This window comes from Falco biarmicus, chromosome 13, assembly GCF_023638135.1.
Source record: "Falco biarmicus isolate bFalBia1 chromosome 13, bFalBia1.pri, whole genome shotgun sequence".
In the NCBI taxonomy this organism is placed as follows: domain Eukaryota; kingdom Metazoa; phylum Chordata; class Aves; order Falconiformes; family Falconidae; genus Falco; species Falco biarmicus.
The window spans coordinates 15,357,525-15,385,473 of record NC_079300.1 but is presented as its reverse complement, the minus strand read 5'-3'; the positions used below and the strand labels follow the sequence as shown (position 1 = coordinate 15,385,473).

Here is a 27,949-nt window from a genome sequence, read left to right as displayed (position 1 = left end):
GTACAGAAAATGGGTAATAACTGAAGCCGACCTCACAGCAGGAAGGCGAGATCAGATTGGCAATGCATCAGTGAGTGGCATGATTGAAGACAAGACAAAAAGTGGGCTACAGCAAAAGGTAACTGGCAATATCTAAAGAAACTGGTACTGAATTTGGGCAAGGTCAACATTTAGACTGTATTTCACTGTTTGAGTTGAAAGCTATAATTAGAGTTATGGCTAGAATAAAGAATGATTTAACCAAACACCTAATTTCAGCTAATTCACCTATTCCTTTCTTTACTTCTAGGTCATACAAGTTTGTCAGTTACTGATAGATTGTTGGCTAGTGGAATGAATGCTCACTAGATGAAGTATAGGAACAGAAATAGAAAATAAAACACCATTCCTGAGTCCCCTCAGTTTTCTGAAAATTGAGAGGGATACACTGAATGAGAGTACTGTGCCTTAGCATTTCTAGCTCAGAGGGACCCAAACAAATAGTAACACATTACAGAAAACCACTGAACAGCTGTACTTTTATGTTAGAGGGCTTATTCAAGGGAGAAAATTCACTCGTTTACTTCCTTTAAAAGACGCTTTTTTGGCAGTTATCTTCCATTTCACCCTGCTTTAGCATCAGTACAGCCTGGTCAGACTCTTCACTTGAAGCAGGCAGCACGTACAAAGATGCAGCCTGAACTTGTTTATTGAGGATCCATGCATACCCCTCCCAATCCAAGTTTATAGGATGTGTACCTTTTAATGTTCTTCTGTATAAACTTCTATTGATTTGTGCCTTTTCTCCTTTCTCCCCTCATTCTTGTTATCCAAGCCTAAAAATTTTTACAATTCCCCCCACCCCCCCAGCCCTGAGGTACATTGAGCCTAAGAGTTAGGCTGCTACCACTCACATCGCTCAGGATTTCCTCCCTCCTCAGGTTCTTTGCTTAATGTACAACAATCAGAAATGAAAAGCATAGGACAGGAATCAACATGTGTTTTCAGAGTGGGACTCTTGTTCTGCTGTTAGATTTCTGTCTATAGTGTTTTCCTTTTGGCTTTCTTATTAGCAGCTTACCATGGTAAGACAGTTTTTCTTTTTCTCAAATCAGGCTTTATTTCAGGTAGAAGATATTTCTTTACCCATGGCCTTCCTAAGAAGCACTTCAAATTAAAAGGGTTCAAAAATATTTTGCTTTCAGATATATTTTATAATGCTGTTCCATGTTCTTAAACATACCATCCAAAAAAGTAATGTCAGGACAGGACAGCCATACATCCAAGCATTTGCTCAGCTCAGTCGGTAATTTTCCTAGCATTAAAGTAAAGCTCATGTGGCACCTTTTGGAGAGCACCATGTTACCCTTTCCAGGCATCTGTGCAGTTTGCTTGAGAATTAAGACTGCACTTCGTTGGGGATGCACTGATTTACAGTATCATAGCTTAAGCTCACACTCCGGCTTTTAACAAAGTTGGGGGGGGGTTGCTTCCTCTGTTGCTGGTCCTTAGTATCCACAAGGAATGTCTCAGAGCCAGGACAGTAAAGAGGGTTCACACTAATAAATTTTATTTTACTGGAGCAATATATTTTACTTTGGGGAAAAAACAGGAAGCAAGCTGTACAAATTTGACAGAAAATCTATTTTGGTATCATTCTATTAAGTGTGCTGCCTTCCAGATGAAGCACGAAGGATCACACTGTCTTGTTTTTTCCATGGGTGATACCTTTCACACTGACATGGATTAAGGTGTCTGTATTTGACCTTTCATTCTCTTTGATTAACCCCTTAGCATCTCACTAGTCCAATTGACTTGTACAAAAGTCAGATACATTGTTTGTCTTTATATTTGGCTACTCAAATTTTCTTCTATTCTTCATAATGATCTGCCTTTAACAGGAATTTTGTGCAAGTGAAAGCACAATTGGGCCTCTGTTTTCCATGTTATACTTACTAACAGTTACAATGATACTAACTTCTCTTGGGCTTAGCTGCATTACCATTTTAAAAGATTTTTTTTTGGTCTGATGGTCTGAATAAACTCTTGTACTTTACCAGTTACTCATGCTGTTTTCTTTCCTTTCTGCCTTTGGTTCCCTTTCTCTGACCCTAATGAGGTATTCATTAAGAAGCCTCCATGCTGATCCTTTGCTTTTAATCTTTTAACTTTTCCCTCCAGGCTGTTCCTAATATTCTCATTCAAGGAAGAAAAGTCTTTTCTGAGGCGTATTGCCATTGTGTGATATTTTCCCACTGTAAGGATACCTAAATTAATTATATAAAAGGAAAGTAATCAAGTGTTTCAATCAGACACAGTGAACCAAATCCTATTACGTATGGCTGAATTATGACACATGGAAGACAAAGCTTCCTCTGAACAAAACGTGTTGAAACCTAACATCCATTTCTTTGCACAAATCCACAATACATTTGCTTTTGCTTCCCCAGTAAGCCAAATGCTATTTTTCAGTACAAAGTCAAAAGAAAGAAAAAAAATGTTCAACATGAAGTTGATTTTTCCCAAAGCCATAACACTTTGGCTAGTGAGAAGTTAGGTGGAAATCACTAGCCATGGTATTAGAAATGTAATGATAAAACTTCCACTTTAGTTGGTTTAGTTAACATGACAGATACTTTAGACACTGGTGTGTCTGTGTCCACGTAGACATGCTGCATCTGTGTGTTTGCTTCTTTTTCAGTTAACATTTTCATTACTCGGAACAAAAGCTATCAGTCACTTCAACCACATTGGTGGTAGGTAAGAAACAGGGATGTGATTTGTTAGAGGTTTTTAGATCACAATGTGCAACATGAACTACTCTCATCCAACTCATCTAATTTCCATTAGGTTAGAAAGTAGAACACTGTGGAGACAGATCTCTCAATTTCCGGGAGCAGAAGCAGAGAATTTTATGTGTTTCTTTTCTCTCTCACTTTCTGGCAGATTTAACTGTATTGCTCTGCACAGTGCATGTCTAAAGCTTGTTATTCATTAATTTACACTTGCCTTCTATTTTTGCGGGAGGGTGGGGGAGTAAAAATAAAAAGCACATTCTGCAGAAGAGATTACATATTAAGCCTCTAGACCACTTAGGTGCATCGTGGCTCCACCTTGATGATTTGGCTTCATGGCAGGAAAACGTCTTTTGAGGGTTAATGTATAGGTAAGGCCTCACACACATCAGAATGTTTCTAAGCCCATCAAAACATTACCCATTTGCTGCACAACTTGGAGCAAATCCATGTACATAAGCTTTCCCGTAGCACCTTTCTTACTATTTTACAAGAAAGTACGGAAAGGCAGTTCCTTGTACCAGAAAAGCAGAAGTAATGTTACCTTGCAGAGTTCATTGCTCGTCAGGTTATTATCTCACTTTTAACTAAGAAAAGCTGTTCAGTATCTTAAGCTACATACATAATGTTAATTTTTGCGTCTGCATCTTCTGGCTTAGCAGAAGAGTAACATGATTGTGGGAGAGTAGGCAAGACAGCACCCTTGTCCCTGAGTAAACAGAACTACTAGGACAAAGCAAGGAAGCCTCTATTTGGACTAACTTGAAGTTCCACAAAGTCCTATCACCTCCCATCTTTGTCTACAAAGTAGTTAACTGTCCCATACCCTTCTTCCTACAAACATCTTTGCCTAGAAGAAGCAGCGGAAACCTAATTAAAACATCACTTTCAGTAGTTTTATACTAGTAACACCACTGATTGAGTCCTTCACAGTAAAGCTATAAAATAGAAAAAGATTACAAAAAATCCTTTTGTCCCAGAAATAGGCAATTTCTTTCATGAGGAAACAATTGCAGCTTTGGCCTTTCTGTTACATTTTTTTATTGTGGTCTCTGCTAGTGAAAGATAAGATTCTGACAGTGATTGGATATTGCTGTGAGCATGTCACCATGCATTAACCATTTTAGAACATTATCATTTCTAATTGGGATGCATGAAATCCCATTTTCTGCTAAATTATCAACAACCACTAATGTATCCAGGAGTGTAAACTTATGGAAATTTTACCTGTTTTCACCCAGAGGCTGGTAAGCATATACTTACTGACCTCACTCAGTACCTGGACTTTCAGAGTAGATTGTAAGACCCTTTCTTACAGTCAGTCCTTAACGGGCTACACTGGTATTTTTATTTTTTTTCTGTCTGCCTCTCTATGATTATACTTATTTTCTATCTTTAATGGCACATGTAATTTTGTTATTTTTACATTCTTAACATAATTTTAGAGGCATTTTATCCTTCACCGCATTTTTTTCCTCCCTGGACCAAAAAGCAGAAGAGGCCCAGGTTTCATGGCACAGTGTGTTTCATTTCAGACACACTCCATTGCAGTACAGCTACCCATAGTAAACTAAAAGATATAACCATTTACCTTTGTCATTGGCTTACCTCAATCAATAAAAGCAGTGAGTATGGAGAGTCTTCATCACGGGAGGCAGTGGAGTCTAGAGAAGTGAACTGTGTACCTGTTGCTTCTCACAGCTGCCTGTGGAAGTAGCACCGCATCCCTGTAGAAGAAGAGCCTGTGTCGCAGAAATTGCTTTGGCCAATAGCCATGTTAAGTGATGCACATTTCTAATATTTTAGCATTCAACTTAAAATACAATGTTAGAGTTTTATATGCTGCAAAAACTGGGAGGAAGAGCCAATATGTACACATGTCTTCATGTCCTGCGGTAACAGTCTATGAGCAAGGATTCCCCATAAGACACAATGTTTTGGGTCTCAGTTCTGTAAGCCATAGTCTACGTAAATAGCTGTTACTCTCAATATCCCAAAACATTACTTACACCATAACTGTGACCATCAAATGATAAATCCCAGAATGCAAACAATAACCAAATAATAACCTCTACAGAGGCAAGGATTTCATTTGGCTCCCAAAAGTAAGATACATAATTCATGAGGTTACCAACCTCTCACTTCTTTCTACTGTATAAAAATAATTTCCATATTCTGTGAATTTTCATTGTGTCTTTTAACAAAAGATGATCTAACTCTCTCTTTCCTAATGCATCTAATTCATTAAAACCTTTGTGTCTGGATTCCTTAGCAAAGCCCAGTCTCTTTCCTCTACCCATCCAAAATGTTCTGTCTGCATCTTCCATATTGCCTATCCCCTTAATATCATGCTTCTCTGAAAACTCATTCACACAACACCAGAAGAGCAACAATCTACATGAGAGACTTCCAGCATTTGCCTGACCTAGTCTGTAGTGACCTTAGTAGGAGCTGCATCATCCTCTCCACTGAGGGTAGGTTTCCCAAAGTTTGGCCGAGTTTCAGGAGCTTTGTAACATCTACATGGTAAAAACACATAGTAACTACGTGCTTTTTTTTAAGTTAGCAAAAGCAGATTCCTTTTTACAACAGACTGTGCCTTTTGGTAACAGAAATGATGCATTTCTGCTAGAGGATTTTTTACGTTTGTACACTCCACGCTTTTCAAGAAGTTTTAAAGATAAAAAGCTCGCAGTGGGAACATGTTCCATCAAAAGGCTAGCCCCAGCATTGCTGCAAGGCAAGTGTCTTGATGCCTCAGTGAAACTAGAGAGGGAACAAGTGGCTGAAGTACAGACAAATCGGCTGGTTTAATCACAGAAGGAGATCAGCCTATAAGAAGAGAAATCCAGGAAACCTGCCTTGCCTTTCCTTGAGCACTGGAGGTGATCTCAGTTTGATAATCATATTGACACCTTTTCAATAGTTCTGAATTTCAAAATAGGCTTACAAAACTAAAGATCCTCAGTTCTGTAAAGGATCTTTATTTGCGAGTGCTGTTTGATCCTGTCAAAGCCAGTACTTCAGCAGTTCTTAGCACAAATTGCATCTAGAACTGAAACTTGTCTCTATAAATTCAGATGTAGTTAAAAACCAGTAAAGCAACAAGCTAATTGCTTAGACATCTCTGTGCTGCTCAGAGCATCACCTCTTCCTTGAACAGCAGAAGAGAAGGGGTCCATCTTACATTCGTAGCAGTTAGTGGAGACAGACTTTATTCCTCTCAAAAGGCCACTCTCCAGGTGATAGCTACCTTCTACTGACCGGTGAAGCCATTGACTAATACTGAGATGATCTGGACAGTGAAACTAAGAACTCTTTCAGTGTTGATTGCACAAAGACAGTCACTCCAGCAAGAAATAAGAATGACCAGAGACAAAACAGCATGGAAAATGTCTTGTAACCCCTTATTAAGCTCTGTGCTTGAAATCACAGTAATATAACACAGTATTTCTCCTACAAGCTGGGAAGGAGGAACAGTTGTTACTGCTATTTTGGTATACTTCTGGAGGCACCCACAAGCTTCAGTGAAGACAGCTGTATAACATTAAAGGCAGATTAATAGGTACATGAAATGTCCAGTAGGTCAACTGGTGATTTTATATATCATCTGAAAGGAGGTAAGATATCTCACACATTGTATCCAATCTGTTCTGTTAAAGAGGGCATAAGGGCTTTCAGCAGTGCCTTTTATTTCAGTAAGATTTTTGCTCTCTTCCCTCTCCACAGCCTTTTTAATACAAAAGGCTGCAATACAGATTTGGATCAAGCGCAGAATGAATATAAAATCCCTTATTCTCAGGTTGGAGGAGTTCACAGTAGAAGCTTAAGGTTCATTCCATATGGAAAAAATGGGAGCACTAGAAATTTTGGGTGTGTGGTTAGGTATCCAGAAACTACATTTGTGTACATTGCTGTGTAACTAAAAAAAGGATACTTTAAAACTTCTTATTCCATGGAACTAAGCTATTAGAATAGAAACTTAAAATTCATCAAATTATTTCACTCGCTTAACAAACCTGAATTTGATTTCTGTCTTTTATTAAAAATGATCACATGGGGCACACTATATTTTATATAGGCAATTCCAGCTGCAATAAAGGAAATGTGTTAATCCATTTGTTTACTATCATTCAGAGAAAGTAACCATGCAGCACGTAACCTTTCACAGCTCAAACTAATCTCACTTTTATTCGTTCTGGGACTTGATGGCTTAATTCTTGTTAAGTGTTAACTCTTTTGGGTACATCCAAATACCCTAAAGATACTACATAACCAAGCATCAAATCTAAAGTTACAAATGTGCAGTAAGCTGTATATTCATAATAAAACAGTACCTTGTATTGTGTTGTCTTTCAAAAAAAGCTTTTCATGTCAGTGCTAAAAACCTTAGAAATTCTAGTCCGACCTTGACCTGGAATAGATTTATCTTTTATTTCCTGGAATCTAATGTGCAATAAATAGCATTGTTAGCAATATGAGGAGATGACATGTCCTTGGTAGGCAGACTTTAGGATAGCCTGCTGATTATTGATCATTTTTATCACCTAGGAGGGCATAAATTTCCTTTTTGGTAAAGCTAATGGCTAGAACAGAGCTGCAAAAATCCATGCTAGATTGATGATAATCGTTAATGCCTTCATTTCAAAGTCTTAATATGTCCAAGTGTCTTCAGCCTCTGAGAAAGAGGCAATTCTTTATGCTGGGGTATAAACAAGAAGAGCAACTTCATCCTGATATAACAAATTTTCATATTTAAAAACCTCATTCAGCTATAGGTTTAATAACCTAGATAAGGAAAAGGCGATCATCATTCCTGTCAAGGCAGAGCAACTGATGTGACTGACACAAGGGGATATCACGTGGAGATTCACCTTTCAGGAGTCTTTTCTGAAGCTCAGTGTTTTCATGTCCAGTTTCAGAAGTACTGAACTAGAAATATTAAGCTAGAAATATATTTTACTTTGTTTAATTATCTTTCCAGTTTTAAGTTAACTGCAGTGCAGATAATTTTATGTTCACATTTCTTAAGACATATTAAACACCAGAGGGTTTGCAACACATTTGTGCAGCTGTGGTCAAAGAAAGAAAACAGAGATTGCTCTGATGGATAAACATGAAAGAAAGAGACCAGAAAATTGTGTGGAAAAAAATCTAAGATATCTGGAGTATCAGGTACACTGTCAAGCCAGAACCAGTGATCTTTAAAACCACCACCTCACCGATCTTCTCCAAGACATTAGATAAATACACAGCGTGTCGAGAATGGTTAATCCCTCAGTGTTTTGGAGTCCAGTTCTACATTTATTGAACTTAAGAATGTTTTTCATCCCCTTAGCAGAGAAAAAAATTACATGTTTATAGAGGAAAAACTCCCAGAAAACAATGTTTACTTTTAGACCTAAAGGATCTGAAATATAAAACCTATAAACTAAAATACTGGAACTTACTGTCAACTGAAAGACTTTTGGCTAACTATAATGCGTGCTGTGTGGATCAACCAGTCAACAAATCTTTGTACAAAAAAACCCTTAATCATTGGTATGCTAGCATTCACTAGACCCCTAAGTTCTAGTGAGGTTGAGCAATCCTGCCTTGGCACTAACATCTGCAAGTAAAATTTTATAGCAATATGTACATCAGGATTTCCCAAGGATTTCTGGGAAGAAAAAAAAAAAGAAACCATACACGAGAAGGGAATTGGCAGAGTTAACTTTGGCAAAAGAGCTAAGTAACAGGAAGAAATACTTTCAATGTGTCTGGACTCTGTAAGTACTATGAGAGTGTGTACAGAGAGTACACAAAAATTACCAAACTTTCACTGCTGCTGCAACTGCTAGAATTCTAACTGTGACATTATTACACTGTGGGCTGTTACAAAGAGCATGCAAAAATTTTGTCATGTGTTACATTGTAGTATTATTTAGCATTTAATGTCCCCCCAAAGTGCTCAGATTTTAGTTATTTCTGCACAGCCCTGTAAATTAGCGTTGTAGAGATGGCCTTTCACTTTACACCATTTTTTGCCACATCCATTTCTAACACAAAGTCCTTGAGCGTGCGAAGATTTGTTTTCTTTATTCTGCATTTTAAATCTAGCCAACTGCCTGCTAGTTTTCTATTTCTACATATCACTTCTATTCCCTGTAAATGCTCCTATTTTTAGCAGCTTCAAGATACAAATGTCATATGCTCATACTCAAACATCCCTGAAGTGCATAGATATGCTGACACTGTAGAAGCCATTTGACATAAATATAGGACAAGACACTGATTATATCTACGTGTCTGGCACAAGACTATTGTTAATATAATTTTTTTTTTGTTCTACTTTTCTCATCTACTAGTTTCAATAAAATAAATGTCACCATAACAGTGTTACAGTAACACCTGCCTTCTCTATCTGGATTGAAAGCTGTTTGCCTTTACTAGCGTCAGAGAACTATTTAGGTAAAAAAAAAATAATTTGAGACAGAGTAACAGACACTGACCAAAGGAGTAATGACAAACTCAGGTATATTAGTAAAAAAGGTGAGAAGAAGAGAGCTTAAAAGTGTTAGAGATGCTTATATTTTCCAATTGTGAAATTATGTACAATTCATGAAATATATACAGCACCTGAAGTCTAAAAATCACCATTTGGAATTTAGATAAAAAATGTGTAGGCCCACATTGCCTTTCAATTTCCAAAAATTCCTTAAATCCCTTTTAAAAAGGCAGGGGGGGTGGGGGGGGAGGAGAAGAGGGGCAGGGATCAGAAGTAGTTCTGAAATTATATTTTTAACAATAACAGTATCTTCCTCCAAAAAGGGAAATACATGTTTGAGTCAAGTTAACCTAGACTTGCCTAGAATTACTTTAAAGAATACTCCCTGGCTGATCCTTGGGGAAAAAAAAGTTGTATGATTAACAACATGCCTAGTTAGTTTTAAAATATTCTTAATTTGGCTCAGAAACTTTGGAGAGGTTAAGTTGCATATGTCTTTGAAAAAATGTCAGGAACTTGTTCCATGACTTACAGGTACAAGAACTGGACTGAAGGTTAGCCAAACCAGGAATGCACTAGAATAAAGGAAATTAGATATAAGCTAGTACATACTAAAATAAACTTAAAATAGTTCATTCCAGTACATTATATAAATGTAGAAGTTCAATGGTGGGTATTTTGCCTTGTGTTTGCATCTGAAATAATCTCGAAGGAAGAGGATATTTTGAAAGTGGTGGTACTTGAATATAAAGCAAATCTATCATTTTAAAATAGGAAATACAGACCTCTAGTGGTCAAAATATATGAGTTAAACCCAAGCGATTTAAAAGTCACTGTGCTTAACTGTGTTACTTTCCTTTTCCTTTACATTCCCCCCACCCCGCCCCCATCATTCAAAATCACACACACACTTCCACCGTTCAGTCATCCCACCAGCATTGATTTTTCCCAGAGGAAAAAGCCCCTTCATCTGTCCTTTTCTCACATAAATGTTATGACACAAACTGAGTACAGTTGAAAGATAATTGGGAAGTGAAGGGAAAGTTAATGAGAGCAGTCTATGAAAACAAACACAAGAGAGATGTTCATTCTTTTCAGAATAAATGACAAACCCACAGAAGGTTTGTCAAACCCACAAATAAACAGAAGGACAGACTCTTTTGAAGTATGCTGGAGGAAGGTCAGAGTACATAAAGCAGTTAGCTCTGGTAGCACAAAATAAGTTAATAAGCAATTTAGAGTTTTGATATTATAGAAGAACCAGATCCTAGAAAGAACATAGGCAGTTTATATTCCAGGTATAAAGAGCCAGCAGAAACAAAGCAGGCCAGCCTCAGTTCTTGCAAGGGGAAGGCACAAAGAATCCACATACAGGTTAGAGAATTAAAGATAAAATACTTTACTCAAAAACAAACAAACAAACAAACAACAACAACAACAAAAAAACCTACACCACAAAATTAACAGCAATTTCAATAGACTGGCAGTTGCTTCCTGGAAGACTGACCGGGAGGACAGCTATTAAATGAAAAAGCACAGGCCAGTACAAGGTCCTGCAAATTGTTTGTTCTCATGTCAGACCACCTCCTGATCCAAAACTGGAAAAGCAACAGCCAGCTTGACAGTTACTAATACAGATCTTCTGAAGCTCGCTTTCCGTTCTTGGTGCTCATGACCTGATATACAGACAGTGCTCTGGTCCTATACTGCCTGTTGCAGTTCCATTTCAGTAACATTTTGATTTATTGTCGTTTACCATGAAGTCAGACACTGACCTCTGTGGAAGATAGTGGCAGTGAACGCAGCAGGCCTAAGCACACTGCAAGGCCACAGTAGATTGAATTATGTGCCTTTTTTTACCCAAGTGTTTGCATTTCTCTCACCCTCCACAATGCACCTATCAACTCTGGACTAAAAACACTTAGGAAAGCTGTGAGTGGGGAACACAGACTGTTAGAAGGAGAGAGGCAGCAGAAATAAGGGGTAGAAGAAAGGTAAATTTATGGCTTCACAGTGGTACTGCTCAGGAACTCCAGAAAAGCAGAGATGATGCTGAAATAGGCATACAAAGTAGAAGTAGTTATAATCGTTAAGGCAATGAGGATAAAGGGGGTGATTCTGCTGGATAGGAAAATAAAAAAGGCTGTGAAATAAAGCATGTGGGAAGTGTCATTAGTTTCTCAGCAATTAGAAGAAGGTAGAAGAAATTGGGAAAGAGGGAGGATGGGACTAAACTCTCAAGATAAAGGAAAAAAGCTTATGCCACCAGAAAGAAATAAACATAGCTAATACATTGAACACATTGTTCCAAACATTTTTCAGCCTCTCTTCTCCCTGTGCAGTAATTTTATATAAAAATAGAATGAGTCGTCCTCAAACACGGAAATATCTTCTCATCTGTAAGAAAAGCAAATAATCCACCTACCATCAGAAATAAAAAATCCTCATATTACCTAATGGCGAGGTGGCTAAACTGTGGCAGGGTTGCTCAGCCTGAGTTTATTTAGCCTTTGTCAAAGCAAATATCAAAACCACATTTTTGTTTAAAATCTGACTTGTGACACCTGCTTACCTATTTATAGCTGATTAAGCTCTCACAGAAAGCCACAATCAGTGCTGTCTTATCTTTCAGTAGGCAAAGTGCTGTTTACCTTGCATGAGCTCAGTATCCCTTGTCGTTTCCACAGGCAGTTTAATTAGGACGCATGTTCACCCAACAGAAGCAATGAACAGAGTGGTGAATAATAGTTGGTAGAGCAGTCTGAAGCATTTCATTATCAGTGACTTATTATAATCATTGTAATTAAAAAAGATAAAAGGTCAAACAGGACAGTAACGTACAACAGGGGTTTGCTGCTCACCAGATAATTTGCTTTGAGATTGATGTTGCCACATCATTCACGGTTGCATCAATTCAATCCTCCTAGAAAAAGCTCCATGTGTATCAGCCTTAAAATGATCCAATTATTATTACGTTAACTCAGATCATTTGAGATTCTTTAAATGGAATTATCAATGCACACAGTTTCAAAACTTGCATTTAACTGGTTTAAGCTGCTCTGGTGAATTCTGGCAGCATAAAGCTGTACCAGCCATCTATTTCTGTAATGTTTTTAAACAATCTGTGTACTTCCAATGTAGAAGTATCTGCTTTGCATAAAATGTGTATAACCATGATCCTGGGACAAGCAGGTAAGCTGTGGCAAGTGAGAATAACAGCAAAAATGACAGTGGTATAGAAAAGAAATCATTGCCTGTAAGGAGTTCACATCACCATGGCTGCCCTGTCGCACCACTGTGCACTGCTATGGTCCCTTGCCTTCCAAAACAAATGATGACTTCTCCTGTGTTGAAGCTTTTCCTAATGCTGTGAAGTCACAGATATCCTCAAGGCAGCAGATCTACCTGAGGCTAGCTCTGAAACTTTAAAATTTCCAGGAAATTTAGAAATTCAGCTTGGGATTATTGGTGCCTTCCTCACTGTGCTTCAAATGTAGGGCTTTCATGAGGTTCATTCTCACAGTAACATTCAAGCTGTTTTCAGATATACATATGGCAATCTGTATTTATTTACACTAAAGCAACTACATTATGCATTTGTGCTTCCTTTTCACTTGCTGAAAATAGTGATAATTTCTTTATTGATTGTAATTCTTTAGTATAATTTAAAACTGAAAACATAAAAAACACATCTTGTGCACAATTCCACAGACTTCAGTGTTTTACCAGAACTTTTAATTCTGGAAGGTTTACACAGATAAATTGAAGTATCATACTATTTCCTGACCAATTTTCTGTTTCTTCATGGGAATTGTTCTGCCTTTTTTAATTCCCAAGCACTCTAAAATAAGCTCAGGGAATTCAATACCTTAGAGTGTCAGACACAAGTTTACCCAACTCAGTTATCACATTTCTGAAAACATAATATAATCATTATTACACTTTCTTGAAAGTACATATGCTATTAATTGCATCAACTAAAGCTACTACTGGCACAAAAAAAGTACAGGCCACCATGTAGGCAGAACAGGGAAACTGGAAGTTAGACAATGAAACACACTACACCAAGGGTGGATGAATTGGCCAAGAAAAGTGCCTTGGTACCTAGCACTGCACAGAAACAGTCCCATTGAAGGGGGAATATTCACCATCAGCTACATTAGTCTTAGCAACTGAGTCTGCCAGGTAGTACACAGAGAGCAGGATGCACTTGCCAAATAGCACCACCAGCTTGTTCATCTAGTCACAGAGAAAGGTCTTGCTCAGCCTTAACTGGGCCCTGATCTACTTTACTGCAAGTCTAACTTGCAGTGGTGATTTTCTTAGTAGAGACTTCACTACAGTTTCATAGTGCAAAGCTCTGGCATGTAATCTCAGTGGGTATGTAAGTGAGCGAAGGCTATGATAATGAATAGACCATGCAGCACTGGTATGTAGCTGGGATAGGGCAAATACTGTCAGACCTTGATGTTGCAGAATGTATCAGTCACTGTCAAATTTCTGTGGGTACTTTCACAACCAAGGGATGAGATAAGAGGACTTATCCTGATTTTTTTTTTTTTTTTTTTTTTTTTTTTTTTTTGTTCTCCCTGTCCTACGGATAGCATGATCTTCTACAGAGCCAAACACCATATATTCTAGATTTGTCACAGTTTGAAAGCTAGGAAGTTTTGCTCAGGATGTATTACTAAGAAATGTACAACATTCTGATCATGTGTGACAGCGTATTTGCCTGACTTGTTAACTTCATAAACGTGGCAAAAATAGCTGATGTCATTTTGAGGTATCTGTACCAACTGAGGCAACAAGACTAATTCACAGAATTAATTGGAGAGACTAGGATGTGTTGTGTTGCACATCTTGAATGCAACTAATAAAACTTGCATCAATAGATATTCCTAACTTGACAGAATTATCAAGAACCTAAATCTTGAAATTACCCTGCTACCTTTATGGAAACGAATTATTTTTGTTCATTTATTATGAAGCTCAGGTTATTAATGCAAACAGGTAATAAAACATGAGCTAAGATAGAGAAATACTGAGTCTTTTAAAACCATAAATTTAGAGCCAGAAGGTGACCTTGCTCACAAGGTGCTGTCTTCAACCCATATTCTGGGTTCAGTTCCTGGCTTCTCTTCAGACTTCCTGCATGGGCTTTGCCAAGACATATCCATGCCTCTTCCCTATTAAAAAGTCAACCCATTTGGAATAAGGTTTGTCTCAGAACAAGAACATGTCAGACACTTAAAGTAGCATTCTGCATTTAACTGGAACATCGGTACTGAACAACAGAAATAATGAGCCACCACCTCCATAACAGCATAGCCCATATTTCTATAATGACAGGCATCTTTTCTGACCGAATGCATCTGTACTACCCAGGGTCCTAGGGTGTGTATATTTATCTATATAAATGTAAGTCACTTTTATATAAGGGGTTTGCTTGTTGTTGGGGGTTTTGTTGATTTTTTTTTTTTAAAGCAATTGTATTTCATTTCATCTCTGTTTGAGGCAGCACGAGCTGGGTTTGTCTGACAGCTGTCAAGATCCTGCAGACAGGAATAAACACTGCAATAGTAACTCCCTATAATTATTATTTAAATATCCACTATTTTTGAGAAAAGATTGTCTATTTTTAGAGTCTGGAAAAGATTTAGTATCAGACTCACAGCCTATTACCTTCTTCCTAAAGTCAGAAGTCATTAATAAGGAAATCGTTCTTGCAGAACACACAAGGCCTGGCAAACCGAACAGTTGCCCTGTAAAGGAGGTTTCATACTGTTGCCATTCATTTAATACAGTTCAGAAAAAAATTTCCTACACTAAGACTAAAACTCTTGGATACATAAATTTTGTCGGTAACTGAACAGGTAAGAGGAATTGTTGTTCCCCCTTGTGCCCTTCTTAAACTCTTTCTACAGTTATTAATATGCAGCAGATCAGCACATCACAGATTATTTTTTTCCCTCACTAGTAGTTAAATACCATAGTTCCAAGCCAGATGGGGAGTTAAGTAACTTCTGAATCTTTAAGGTATTTGTGGTACAACAGAACACTAGATTGTGTGAGTGTCTTCACTGTAAAAAAAAAAAAAAGTCTCAAAAACTTAAGGTAAATATTTAAAAAAATAATTTATAGTGATTCACATCAGAGATCAAAATGCATACCTAACCTGAATTCACTTATTCTCTTAATGCATTACACTTTGCATTTACAGAAAGAAATAGTATTCAGAGTGCATAAGTTTAGTTTCTGAGATATTTGAGTAACTTTGCTCATTATATATATCACCTATTTATGGAAAGAAAATAACCTAAAGACTCTTCTGAATTTAGTTATCTGCTATTTTGAATCTCTATTATTTTATGACACACATTCACTAACCGGTCTTATTTTAAATTAGAACCTTGTTAATTGAAAGGACTTTGTTGATTTTGTTTATGTTAAAAAGAATGGAATGATGATCAGCCAATACATAACATTCTTACCTCAGTTTTATTCTGCAAAGTCTATATTAAAATAGAAAGAAAACACTTGAAGCTGGCTTCAAGTCTTTAATTAATTTAATTAATATCTTAAATTCAAAGACATTGACACATTGCGTTAAACACAAAAACCTGACATTTAATTGAAACTTTAAAAAATTTTAATCCTTGTAATGAATAATATTTTCTTCCTCTTTTCCCCTCCTAGGTGTAAACTTCATAATTTCTCCCTGAAACTAGGTTACAGCTGAAAAGATCAAAATGATTCCAAATTACTCTGCTGAAGAAAACATTAAAAGAATCCATGTCGACTGTCCCATTTCAGGAAGGCACAGTTACATCTACATTATGGTTCCAACTGTTTACAGCATCATCTTTATCATAGGCATATTTGGGAACAGCCTGGTCGTTATTGTCATTTACTGCTACATGAAATTAAAAACAGTAGCCAGCATCTTTCTTTTAAACCTGGCACTGGCCGACTTGTGTTTTTTAATAACTCTGCCACTCTGGGCAGCCTACACAGCCATGGAGTACCAGTGGCCTTTTGGCAACTGTTTATGTAAGTTAGCATCAGCAGGGATAAGTTTCAACCTGTATGCCAGCGTGTTCCTCCTCACATGCCTCAGTATTGACCGGTACCTAGCCATAGTACATCCAGTGAAGTCCCGGATTCGACGTACCATGTTTGTTGCCAGAATAACTTGCATTGCCATCTGGCTTCTTGCCGGTGTGGCCAGTTTGCCCGTCATCATTCACCGTAATATATTCTTTGCGGAGAACTTGAACATGACAGTCTGTGGTTTTCGGTATGACAACAATAACACAACGCTCCGGGTGGGGTTAGGTTTATCCAAAAATTTGCTGGGCTTTTTAATTCCTTTTCTGATCATATTAACAAGCTACACCTTAATTTGGAAGACCCTGAAGAAGGCATATCAAATTCAAAAACATAAGACCAGAAATGATGATATTTTTAAGATGATTGTAGCAATAGTATTTTTCTTCTTCTTTTCCTGGATTCCTCATCAAGTGTTCACTTTTCTGGATGTATTAATTCAATTACATGTAATAACAGACTGCAAAATCACTGATATTGTGGATACAGCTATGCCCTTCACCATCTGCATCGCTTACTTTAACAATTGTTTGAATCCTTTTTTTTATGTTTTTTTCGGAAAAAACTTTAAAAAATACTTTCTTCAGCTAATAAAATACATTCCACCAAATGTCAGTGCACATCCAAGCCTAACAACAAAAATGAGCTCACTCTCATATAGGCCACCAGATAATATACGCTTGCACACTAAAAAGACTGCTGGGCCTTTCGACACAGAGTGATGTGTTTTGTAACATACTTTTTTTTTTTTTTTTTTTTTTTTTGACAACCTTGTGAACGAAGCAGCAAGAACGACAAAATTCATCTGCAGCCCTGACCATCACAGCTTACTGCTCATTACAGAAATATCAGATCACCTCAGAGAAATCACACTGTAAAGATTTAGCAGTGGCCTTTTATTTTACATTGTGAAGAGGATTGCTTGGTTTTCATTTTGTTTATAATGGTGGACAGGCACGCCAGAGTTTCTGCCAGCATCCTGCTGTTAACTCAGAACTACAAAAGAATAGAAAAAACTCCTAACTTAAGTTCAGATGTCTTTTTAAAGGAAAAGCTTGTATAAATTACATGAGTTATAAGTGACCCATTATGCACTTACATGAGATATTCCAAATTTTGTTCAAGGAGTTGATGGAGCTACGCTGCTTGTTTTGTTGGGGTTTTTTTAATGACATAAATGTAATATCTTATTTATAATATATTTTCAAATGTATGCCATATAGAGGGGCCCAATTTTGAACTCAAATGGACATTTAAGGCCCTTGAAATTGGTCTTATTCTGATTTATGCTACTATTTCTCATTTTTAAAATGACAATTTTTTCATAATAATATATTCCATTAAATGCATATTTATTAAATATAGAAGATATTTTTAGATTTATATTCCTACTCATAGATTTCAACCATTGCTTCATAAATTTACATTTATATCCCAGTGGGTATTTTTATAGTGGTTTAAAAAAAAAGTATATATATATATATATATACACAGACACACAAAAATGGTGTTCACTCAACCTTTCCTCATAATATGCCATGCTGACTTTGAAGAACATTACTTATGGAGGGGGTTGATTCCATACCCTGTGTGAATTAAAGTCTGTTTTTGAAAACTGAATTCTGGGACAGAGGTGATCAGAAAATTGCAAACTATTTTTGTATAATAACCAGGGCACTCAATGAGAGAAATTACCAGCTAACCAATACTACTCAATTTTTCAAATTCCTGGACATTTAATAAACTCACATTATGATAAGCAAAACTGTGACAATACTTTCATTGCAGTTTAACTAATAATGCTTTTAGTCACATCACAAAACATCCGAGAGCAAACTTTACTCTTCGAATTTATGGAATTTCTCTCTGTTTATACATAACTAAGCCTAGAGAATTTGCTTCCTGTAGAACCTTTTTTTATATGTATGGAAAAAATTCAAATTTATACTAGCATAAATCAGAACAAAAGTCTGGTTCAAACTACCCATACAAATGAGGGGGGGGAAGGTGATAAGCACTGTAGGAAGTTTCAACTAATGATATCCTCATACATCCTTTTTACCTCCAATAATGAACTCCAGAAAATACTTATTCTTGAGTCACACTCATTTATTGTCTTCAAAGATAGATGAGTTCATAAATGCTTTTTACCATAACAAAACTTAAGAATACAGACAACTTCATGACCCTTGAGACGTTGCAATATTTATAATCTAGACAATTGTATATCTAATGTGTCTCTGTCTCAGGTTGAATTATCCATATTTTCTGATTATCAGTCTCTTGCATATGCACAAATATTTTAAATTATTTTTACTTTAGGGAATTATTTTAAATCAAAACAACAAAAATGTTATTTCTATAGTTTAATAATTTTAAAAGAAAAAAAAAAAGACTACAGCAGTGTCTGGGAATCTTTTGCCTCTTCCTGCTCTTTCATTCACTTATTTTAAGGCAAGTGTCTTCAGTTTTGCCTTTGTTCCAGCTGCAAAATTGGAACAATCTTTATTTATATATGTCACAAGGCACTGTGAGGATTCAGTAAGACTTCTAAAGCTGTATCTTACAAAAAACTTTAAACCTTTAATGAAAGTGCATTAATTTAATTGCAGGCTAGCATCTCAGAATTTGAAACCTGAATGTGTCATTTAATGACACAGTTAAATTATTATATAGAATGCTTTATATGTAGTTTACATCTATTCTTACATGTGAGACAGCCATTTGTTAAAAATGAATATGGCAATAATCACATGCATTATAAGTCGCATACAGAACAGTACCACTGTCTCAGCACCCTGTAAGCTGACGATGGACTGACAGAGCTTGCCATTTATCTGTATGATATTGTTTGCGTACACATGCTGAGCAGCATTGGGAGTTTCCCATGGCAGAAACAGTGCTCTCAGACATAATGCAGCGTGCTGTGCTTGCCATCTGCTGGATGCAGCCACAAATTTGTTTCTCATCTCAAAATTTGTTACAGAAAGAGATAGAAATATTTCCCCTGCCTCTTGATGGCTCTGGAGATCCTTACCCGTGGCAAAACTCCTGTGGAAATGAAATACAAACTCGGCCATCTGGGAGGCACTTACACTTCCTTGACAGGGGCTAAGCTAGCATTTCCTCATCACCTGCTGATCCCATTGGTCACTGAAATCCAGTGTCCCCAGCAACCACAGAAGTAGATCATTTGCAAAACATTGATTGCATTACTACAAAAGCCATCCCAAAGGGAAGAAATATATGTAAGTATAAAAATAAAAATCAAAGCGTATTTGTGCAAGTGATAACTGAGTATTTAGCTGAAAGGACTCATTTATCACCGAGAAGAAACAGCAAAAACCAGTAGTGACCACAAACAATAAAAATGACTGTATTACAGCAGAGAATCCATTGCTTAGTGGTTTTGATCATTTCATGCCAGATCCTGCATTTTTAAGAGACTGTATCCCAGGCTGCTGGTGCCACCTGTGCCTGTCTGCCTCATGGGGAAAAAGCATGAGCATGCACATTTGGCTGGGTTGCTGCAGGAAAGGTAGGAAGGGATTGCAGCTGGTGTGCTTTGAAGGCAAGACTGACCCTGAGCTGACAGGCAAAGAAAGTGGAAGGCAAAGCTGCTGTTAAATAATGCTGGGACATTTTTGTTCTCCTAAGGGGTAGGAAAGAGGTCATCAGCTGCCAAATAATTTGGATCCTAATTTAGTGTTTCCTAAAAAAAGAAAAAGTTTTTTCCAGAGATAAAACTCACCAACAGCTCTATCTGGGCAGCAGCAGAGAGCAGATGCTTTTGGAGCGAAGAGTTACTGTGTACAGCCACATGCTGCAGTTTCAGGCATCCCCACAGAGTCCCGACCTCACAGCTAATGGAAGAGTCCCTGTTGCATACCCACACCACTTCCATCATGCATCTACCTGTGACCAGTGCAGGTGCTGAGAAACACATTGCTGCGCATTAGATGCCCCTGCCCACCTGCCTGCTGAAAATACTGTACGAGAGACTTGTGCATGGGGTATGCAGAGCAGCAGTGTAAGAGAATACAGGATCTGGCCTTTGTGGACCCTTGGCTGTAAGGTCCCTAACTGAGGGGCAGGTAGGAGATGGCCAGAGTATCCTTTGGAGCAAGAACCTACTCCTTGCTCACAGAGAAAGGAATAAGGTTTGGCTCTGTATGACTTTGCCACCTTTGGGCAACTTCAGGTTGAGACCTCTCAATATCAAAATAAGAACTAGCTATGAACAAACTCCCATTATCTTGAAGAACATAAAGTTAATTAAGATGCAAAAGTGTGCTGTTATTTTTAAAAGTATCCAATTTCATTCTCAAGGTGAGCAAAATAAAAGTACTCGACGAATCCTTAATCTGTCCTTGTGCTTTCCTGGTGTGAGGAACTCAAGCTAGTATTAATGGGGACAGCATATAGCCCTAAATACAGGCACCACAGTTCCTGTTCTGTCACAATTAAATTCTGTTGACTTGCTTGAATGAATACTTTCTTTCTGCTGGCAGAATAATTACTAAATCACATTATGTTTGACATGGACATGCATAATATTTATTTATATTTATTGTGTGATAGTACTTTATATGATTCATGTTCATCTCTCTGCTTGCTTGCCCATTATATGCCTGTCCTAAAGGGTACTATATAATCTGCACTGGTTCACCCAAATTCCAACAAAACCATTACAGTTACAATGGGGCTTAATTTGGCTTCTCAGTTTTACAAATTTCCTCACGTTTACATGGTTAAGAGACTGCAGAGTAAGCCTGAGGCCAAAAGTCCTTGAACCGAATTACTATTTAGGTGATGGTTTTCATCATCTACTTGCAACTGTGACAGCAGCAAAGAATCCAGTAGGATTCCCAGGTTGGTTTAGTTTTGCTTGCATAGCTTCAGCAATGATTTACCTTTTACTGACCTCCTTTTTCAGTAGAGTGCAAGTATTCCCAGGGAGAATTTTGACATGGAAAGGAGAAACAAATACTTTGGAGGGTGTGGAAGAAGGCTTAAAGCAGGGACTTACTGATTTTGGAAATATTTAGTGTTAAATGTAAATACTTAATTTTAGTTTTGCAACAGATTTAAGGGAAAAAAAAAGAAAAAAGAACCTAAGAATACATTTTTCAGCTAAGTAGCAAAAATTTCCAGAAAGTCTTGAGAGGCTTTTTGAAGTTTCTTAACAATGTCCTGCTCAGTTTAGAACATATCAGACCATTCTTGCCCCACTCACAAGGTCAGGGTCCCCAGCTCTGCTGTTCTACATGATATTACAGGCTTGGCCAGACCATCATCCCACCAGCTTGTGCAAAATGGTCAGACTGTTCTATCAATCAAGTCCATTTCAACAGCAACCTCACTGCCAAGGCTGAACTAACAAATCCTCAATGTTAATGGCAGAGCTGTCAAGCTCATTGTCACTGGCAAGTTCTGCAGATGTGATCAGACACTCAAGAAATAGGTATAGATCACGTTTAAGAACAGCATTGTGCGATCTTTTTAGTGGAGTAGTGCCATGGCCTGCAGCTTTAGAAGTACTTGGTAAATTAAGTAACAAGAACTAGATATTATCATAGAGTCACAGAATCGTTTGTGAAGTGGTAGATGTTAATGTTTTCTATTTCAGTAGAGATAGTTTTATATTGTAGAAGTTCACTACTATTATATAAGAACTTTTATTGTCTGAAGTATTATTAAAAACATACATATCGTCAACAGATGTCTTTGTGAAAGCCATCTCTACTCCAAAGCAAAGAGATATGTTTGTGTATTACTGTATCTACACTATTATCAGTGTATCTATAGCTATGTATCTTAGGCAATAACATCCTTACCAAGTTATTTTTATTTAATTCTGTAATATTTTATACCACCATTCCTCATTCCTTTTAATTCAAAGTCTAACCCAGTTCCACCTAAACTCTTGAGACAAACAGGCTGTGTCTGCAATTCATAGCGGAAAGGATACCTAGCTAGCTCCAAAACCATGTGTAGAACAACAGTGCAGTAATTCACTTGTGTTTGCCAGAACTGGCTAAGCTGAAGTTTCCTTTGAGTGGATACTTAACAAATTGCTAATTTTCTTATATACAGGTTAGAATTTAAAGTAGAATTTAGGTGTAGCTTTTTAGAAGCTAAATTAAATTCTAGAAACAGACTTACGCAGAATATCGTGTCAAATACAGGATCATGCTACATTATGAACAATGACCCTGAAAAGCCAGGCTCAGGCTGCCTGTAGCTGGGCGTTCGCTGTAAATATAACTACTTACTTGGAATAAGCTTTGGTGTTTCTATGCAGTGCCACATTGTACAGGGGCTTCAGTGGAAATGGGATCAGGTTCCAGCATACTAAGAGGGGAATCAGTGCTTTTTTGTTTGTCAGAAGAATGGTAAAATGGATCACATATTTCCATTTTGAACTTGTATGAAAATAAAATTGAATTTAATCTTGCATATCCCTAGTAAACCCTACTTCATACTCTGTTTTATAGTGTCACACACTGGAAAAAGTGAAAAACAGTTAAAGGCTGGGTCTATGAAATTCTTATAGATTATCTACTGAATACCTTACTTATTTTCTGTGTATTTTAGTTATTCCCAAAATTTATATATTGGCAGTGCTGTGATCCTACATTCAAGCACAGGCCCCAGTAAAGGGGGAGGTATACATACCCTGACAGACACACAATCCCAAGGAGCTTTGCAGCTTAACTGGAGGGTGACAATTGTTAGCATAGGGTTGAAAGCAAAGACTGTTGCTGAACAAATACAAAACTGTGAAGATATTTCACTCTGCCATTAGTTTAAAAAAAATAAAATTGTTTTTTAATTTAAAGTGAGCCAAAAAGCTTCTCTCTCATTGACAATAAGAAAACAAAAAGAGTAGAAAAGAAAATACTGAAAGTTTTTATGTTACGGGTTAGGAACAACCCCACACATGCACACGGAGACTTTCAAGCATCTCCAACTAATATTCTCAAGCAAACTTAAACTTGACCATTTTTATGAAATTGAATTAATAACCACAAATGTTTAGTCAGTGGCCACATAAGTGATTAGCAGCTGATTTGCCACCGTTGAACTTTCCTTCAAAAAAAAAAAAAAAGTGAAATTATGCATTAGAAACCCATGAGATAATTACATGCCCAGAAAAGGAAGACAATGGACTGCATATAGGCTTCCATGAGTTTTGCCTACCTAGCCTGAACTCCTCATGCTTAGTTTATCGCAAGATAGACAAATACACCCCAAAAAAATGCAAAAAAACCCCCACAAAACCCAAACCACCCTAAAAAAACAAACCAGAAACCAAAACAAAAATAGAATAATTTCACAGAAATATAGTATATGTTATAGTAGTGCTATGTATATTTAATTTTGCTGAACACCTATGAAACACTAAGGGATCTAAAGTTTGTTTTCACAAGGTTTTATTAATTTAAGTAGCTTTTTTAAGCTTTTATAAGGATTCAGTTTTGTACTGCAAAAAAACTCCCAAGTATGATAAAAATTTGCAGACCCAAAGCCCTTTCTCTGTGTTAGAGCGCCTATAAAGTGAGGGAATGCGTATGATACGTGGGATACCTGTCAAAGACAGAGCATAAATAAATGTATACATGATGTAATTTCACTTATTAGAGAATTTTTAATGTTGAACCCGAGTTTTATGATATGATTACTCTGGATGGAAATGTAAAGTAGTACGCAGAAAGGCATGCTTTACATTATATACTAGACTGTACTATACAACACTTGTTAAATATAGCAAAATTGTGTGTCTGGGATTCTTGAATTTCTCTGCTTAGAGACAGTAGATATGCACCACTGTTTCAGAAAAAAAACTATCACATTTTAGACAGGTTTCTGTCTAGAATAACTGTGCCAAAAAAAGTAAGCATTTTTCAAGAAACATCTACACCAGACCAATAGTATTTTGAAATACTAAAAATAAACAATCCAAAATAACTTTCAGTAAGGGTTGGGTTAACTTAATCTTCACACCATATGGTTAGATAGTTATTTGTAGGTTTGATGAGGAACAAAAGAACAAAGTCTGACAAGAACACTGGATTCTAAATGAAAATGTAAATTATCTGCACAGCTCATGCCCCAGAAATTCTGAAGTTGCATGTAGTTTTGTTTTGATCAAACAAGGTTTGTGACTCAATATTTTGTTAATTAAAGAAAATTTTAAATGTCTATTGGAAAAATACTGTACTTATTCCTTATAAGTCTAGATAATATTCTATGAAGGGATATGCTTCTATAGTTCTTTCACTTGTGGTCTCCAAGCACCTAACTTCAGTTTTCTTGTGGGACTCACCACTCACTAATGTGCATTTCAAATGTTTCAAGAGCTTGACAGATCAGTGCCAAAATGTCAACATTCATTACTGTGATCCACAAGTCCACATCAGATTTAAACGTGGAACTGAATCACGATAGTGTCAAGACACTAGGAAATTATACAGTACATTAAAAAAATAAAAATCTAAAGGCATATTCCAATTTTGACATCTTACCTCCAGCCCAGAAGACAACCGCAAACTTCATGTGCAAGATAAAATTTTCCTTATACTTCACTGCTTATCTTGGAGCTGTTTAACGGCTAAATTTTCTGTCAAGTTAATTCAAGTATTTTGACAAGGTTATTCCATGACAGAACATGCCTTTCTCTCTCCTGCGATATCATTTGATTGATGATCTGCCTGTATCACAGGAGAAGCTGATCAACACTGCAAAGCTCCATAACTTCCAGCTACAAGCAGATCATCACCCCCAACGTACAAACTTGCACAGAATATTAGTGTGCTCAGCACATGTTAATGAACCCAGTTTCACTTACTGCAAACAAAGTTTACTCGTTTGGCCCAATACAGCCATGGAGGCACAGATATCCAAAAAAACCTACTGTAGATAGGGACATCCTTAAATTTCCCCCACAATGAAATACCTGAAATGCTTGCAGTATTACGTTTACTGATAATACATAATACTGCTATCCGGCACATATACGATATGTGCCACTGCTACACTCCAGCATGCTGCAAATATGCACTAAAATACGCTATGGGTTGTTTTATTTGGCAAAGCCTTGTATTTAATTAACCATGTCTACATTTAACTTTTTTTTCCTACTGTATGTTCTTGTCCCAACTCACAGAGGATATTTCATGCATAGCTTTTAAGTTCACTATAACAGTGGAGAAAAACACATGGGTAGTGCTAAGGATGCACTTCATAACCACATTAATCCCACATTGTTGTTAAATGTGTGTTTTCACAGAAAACAAAGGAATCTAAGACTTTCTCTATATGGTTTACATTTAGGAAATGTCTGATTTCCCAAAACCATAGTGCAATTCTCTCAGGAGGTCTCTACCAAATTTGAAAACAAGCAAACATTCTTACACACAAGTTCCGAATCATGATTTAAACATTTTTTAATTTAAACTAGACTTCTGGTCTACTATTCATTCTGCTGACTGTGCATTTGACAGGATTTTGCTGGCAGTCATTTCAGTATGTATTCCTCCTTCAGAGTACCTCTAAGTAACAGGAGATAAAATATTTTTTTAAAAAGTAGAGGGAAATCACAAAATACACAGAACAAGAAATATTTGAAGATGGGTCAATGCATGTGTGGTTCCTAGAGCTGCATTACACACTATTACTTTCATTAAAAGTGGGTAGATTTCAAACTAAGAACCTATCTAAAAGGCAGAAGTTGTCTGGAGGCTCAATATTACTGCAGGCTGTTTGAAAAGTGTAAATCCTCAGGCATTACAAGAATCAAAGTTGCAAGCGTGCATTTAAGTACACTTTAAATCCTTTGATATTCTACATTTTGACTTTCAAATTCCACCTTTTAATAGCAACCATTGCCATTGATTTAGAGAAGTCAAAGCAGTTCTGCAAACATTGGCCATAAACCTGTCGCAGCTGTTCGTGTGAGCAAACACTGCAGTCCAAACACCTCTCCTAAGATTTCTGTAGTGCAGTACTGAAATCTGTTTTATTTCCATCAAAAATGGTATTGCTGTATGGACAGGATTATAAATTGCTAGCCTGTTAATTGAGACTTTACATTTTTAAGATTGGGGAGAGGGGGAAGAGAGAAAAATGCAATCACATGCAACAATACTGAAGAGCTTTAAGAATACAGGGAGCGGTACTGTGGTGAAAAAGAAATTTATCAAACAAGCATGAACACTGGTTGAATCCTGTTCATGCTGACGTCAGCTGGAATTTTACTATTGGCTTGAATGAATAACACTCCGTTCTAAAAAGTCTCACATGCTACCATTAATTTTAGAAACAGAGTAAAAATAGCATCTGAACAATCATTTTATTTCCTCTTGTATAGAGGTTAAAATATAGCATGCAACCACAAGAGAACTATTTGCATCATCATGGCATATGCACTGTGCAATCAGATGGGCAGCTCAGCACAAAATAGATTAAGTCAAAATGACGGAACCAAGAATTTGATCCATCTGCTTGGAAAGGTGGTTTTAAATACCGACAAGAATCTAGAAAATACAAAAGGAAATAAGGTATTTAATTTTCATGCTATGAGGCAGCTTCCTAGCCACCTTCTTTGGTTTTTATAGTGTACAGCACTTCTTCGTAGCATATATTAATCAGGAAATTAACCTGATGTTATTCTGCCTTACTATCAGAGAGTTTGAAATCATTTGCATTAAAAACATGTACAGTGTTGCTTAGTAACAGAGACAGTGGAATAAAGCCATAAATTGGGAGGAGGAAGATGAGGCAGGAGGAAATCATAGCAGCATAAAAACTTTTATTGGCACTTAAGCATATTTTTCCCTGATTGAAGCAGAATTCATGAAGCAATTACAACCCCATGACAAAGGCTGGTAATGATTAGCCCTTAAGAACTACTGTTATTTTCTGACAGTTCAGAAGCTGGTTTTGTTTATTTCGGGAAAGGAAACATCAAATCTTTGGACTATCCAACACACAGATTAGCACCAGCTAATTATCCAGTGCCAGCATTTCATTGAAGCGCCCACTGTGGAATAGAGGACTTATGTAATGATTTGTAATTTTAATTAATTCTTGTCACTCGATCAGGGTTTTTAAAGTAATAACATGTACTTCAGTACCTGGTACTTACATTATGCTGCACAACCATGGAAAATACACAATCCAATTATAGTGAAGGAATTATTGGAGAAAAAGAGTTGTGAAACAATTTTTGTAAATTCATCAGTAAAATGGTGGTGGTGGTGTGTCTTAATTTTTGTTGGTTTGGTTTGTGGGCAGGGGGTGTGCACATGGAGGGGGTGCATTTATTACAATTGGTTTCTCATTTAGAAAAAGCACAGATCCCATGGTCTGTTGTCATTCTCCATTTCACATGCCTCTTCCAATTAATCTATTATTTATTTAAGTATAACCCTTTTTTTCCCCAGACAAGGCCCTCTGTCTTAGTATTCTTTAATATTCTTGATCTTTGCTTTGATTTAATCAAATTATTTCAGTAAACTTTGAAAGGTCCAATCCCAACCCAATTGTTTCAAAAAATAGCTCAAAACTTTAGACGACC

General features: G+C 36.9%; 2 protein-coding genes across 2 annotated transcripts in view; both read left to right on the top strand.

Annotated features, from left to right (window-relative positions):
* The first annotated feature begins 13 nt into the window (after nt 1-13).
* On the top strand, nt 14-21,481 carry AGTR1 (angiotensin II receptor type 1). The gene is made up of 2 exons (XM_056358824.1): nt 14-118; nt 15,958-21,481. The coding sequence occupies exon 2, from the start codon at nt 16,011-16,013 to the stop codon at nt 17,088-17,090; it is 1,080 nt and encodes a 359-aa protein (XP_056214799.1). The 5' UTR covers nt 14-118; nt 15,958-16,010; the 3' UTR covers nt 17,091-21,481.
* CPB1 (carboxypeptidase B1) overlaps nt 21-27,949 on the top strand; it is a 66,922-nt gene continuing 38,993 nt past the window's right edge. Inside the window, exon 1 of the mRNA XM_056358823.1 lies at nt 21-118. The gene's annotated coding sequence lies outside the window, so the exon portion shown is untranslated. The remainder of the gene's footprint in view (nt 119-27,949) is intronic.

Bases quoted from the DNA above. Each gene is read 5' to 3' on its own strand.
- AGTR1 (XM_056358824.1), top strand. From the start codon at position 16,011: ATGATTCCAAATTACTCTGCTGAAGAAAACATTAAAAGAATCCATGTC.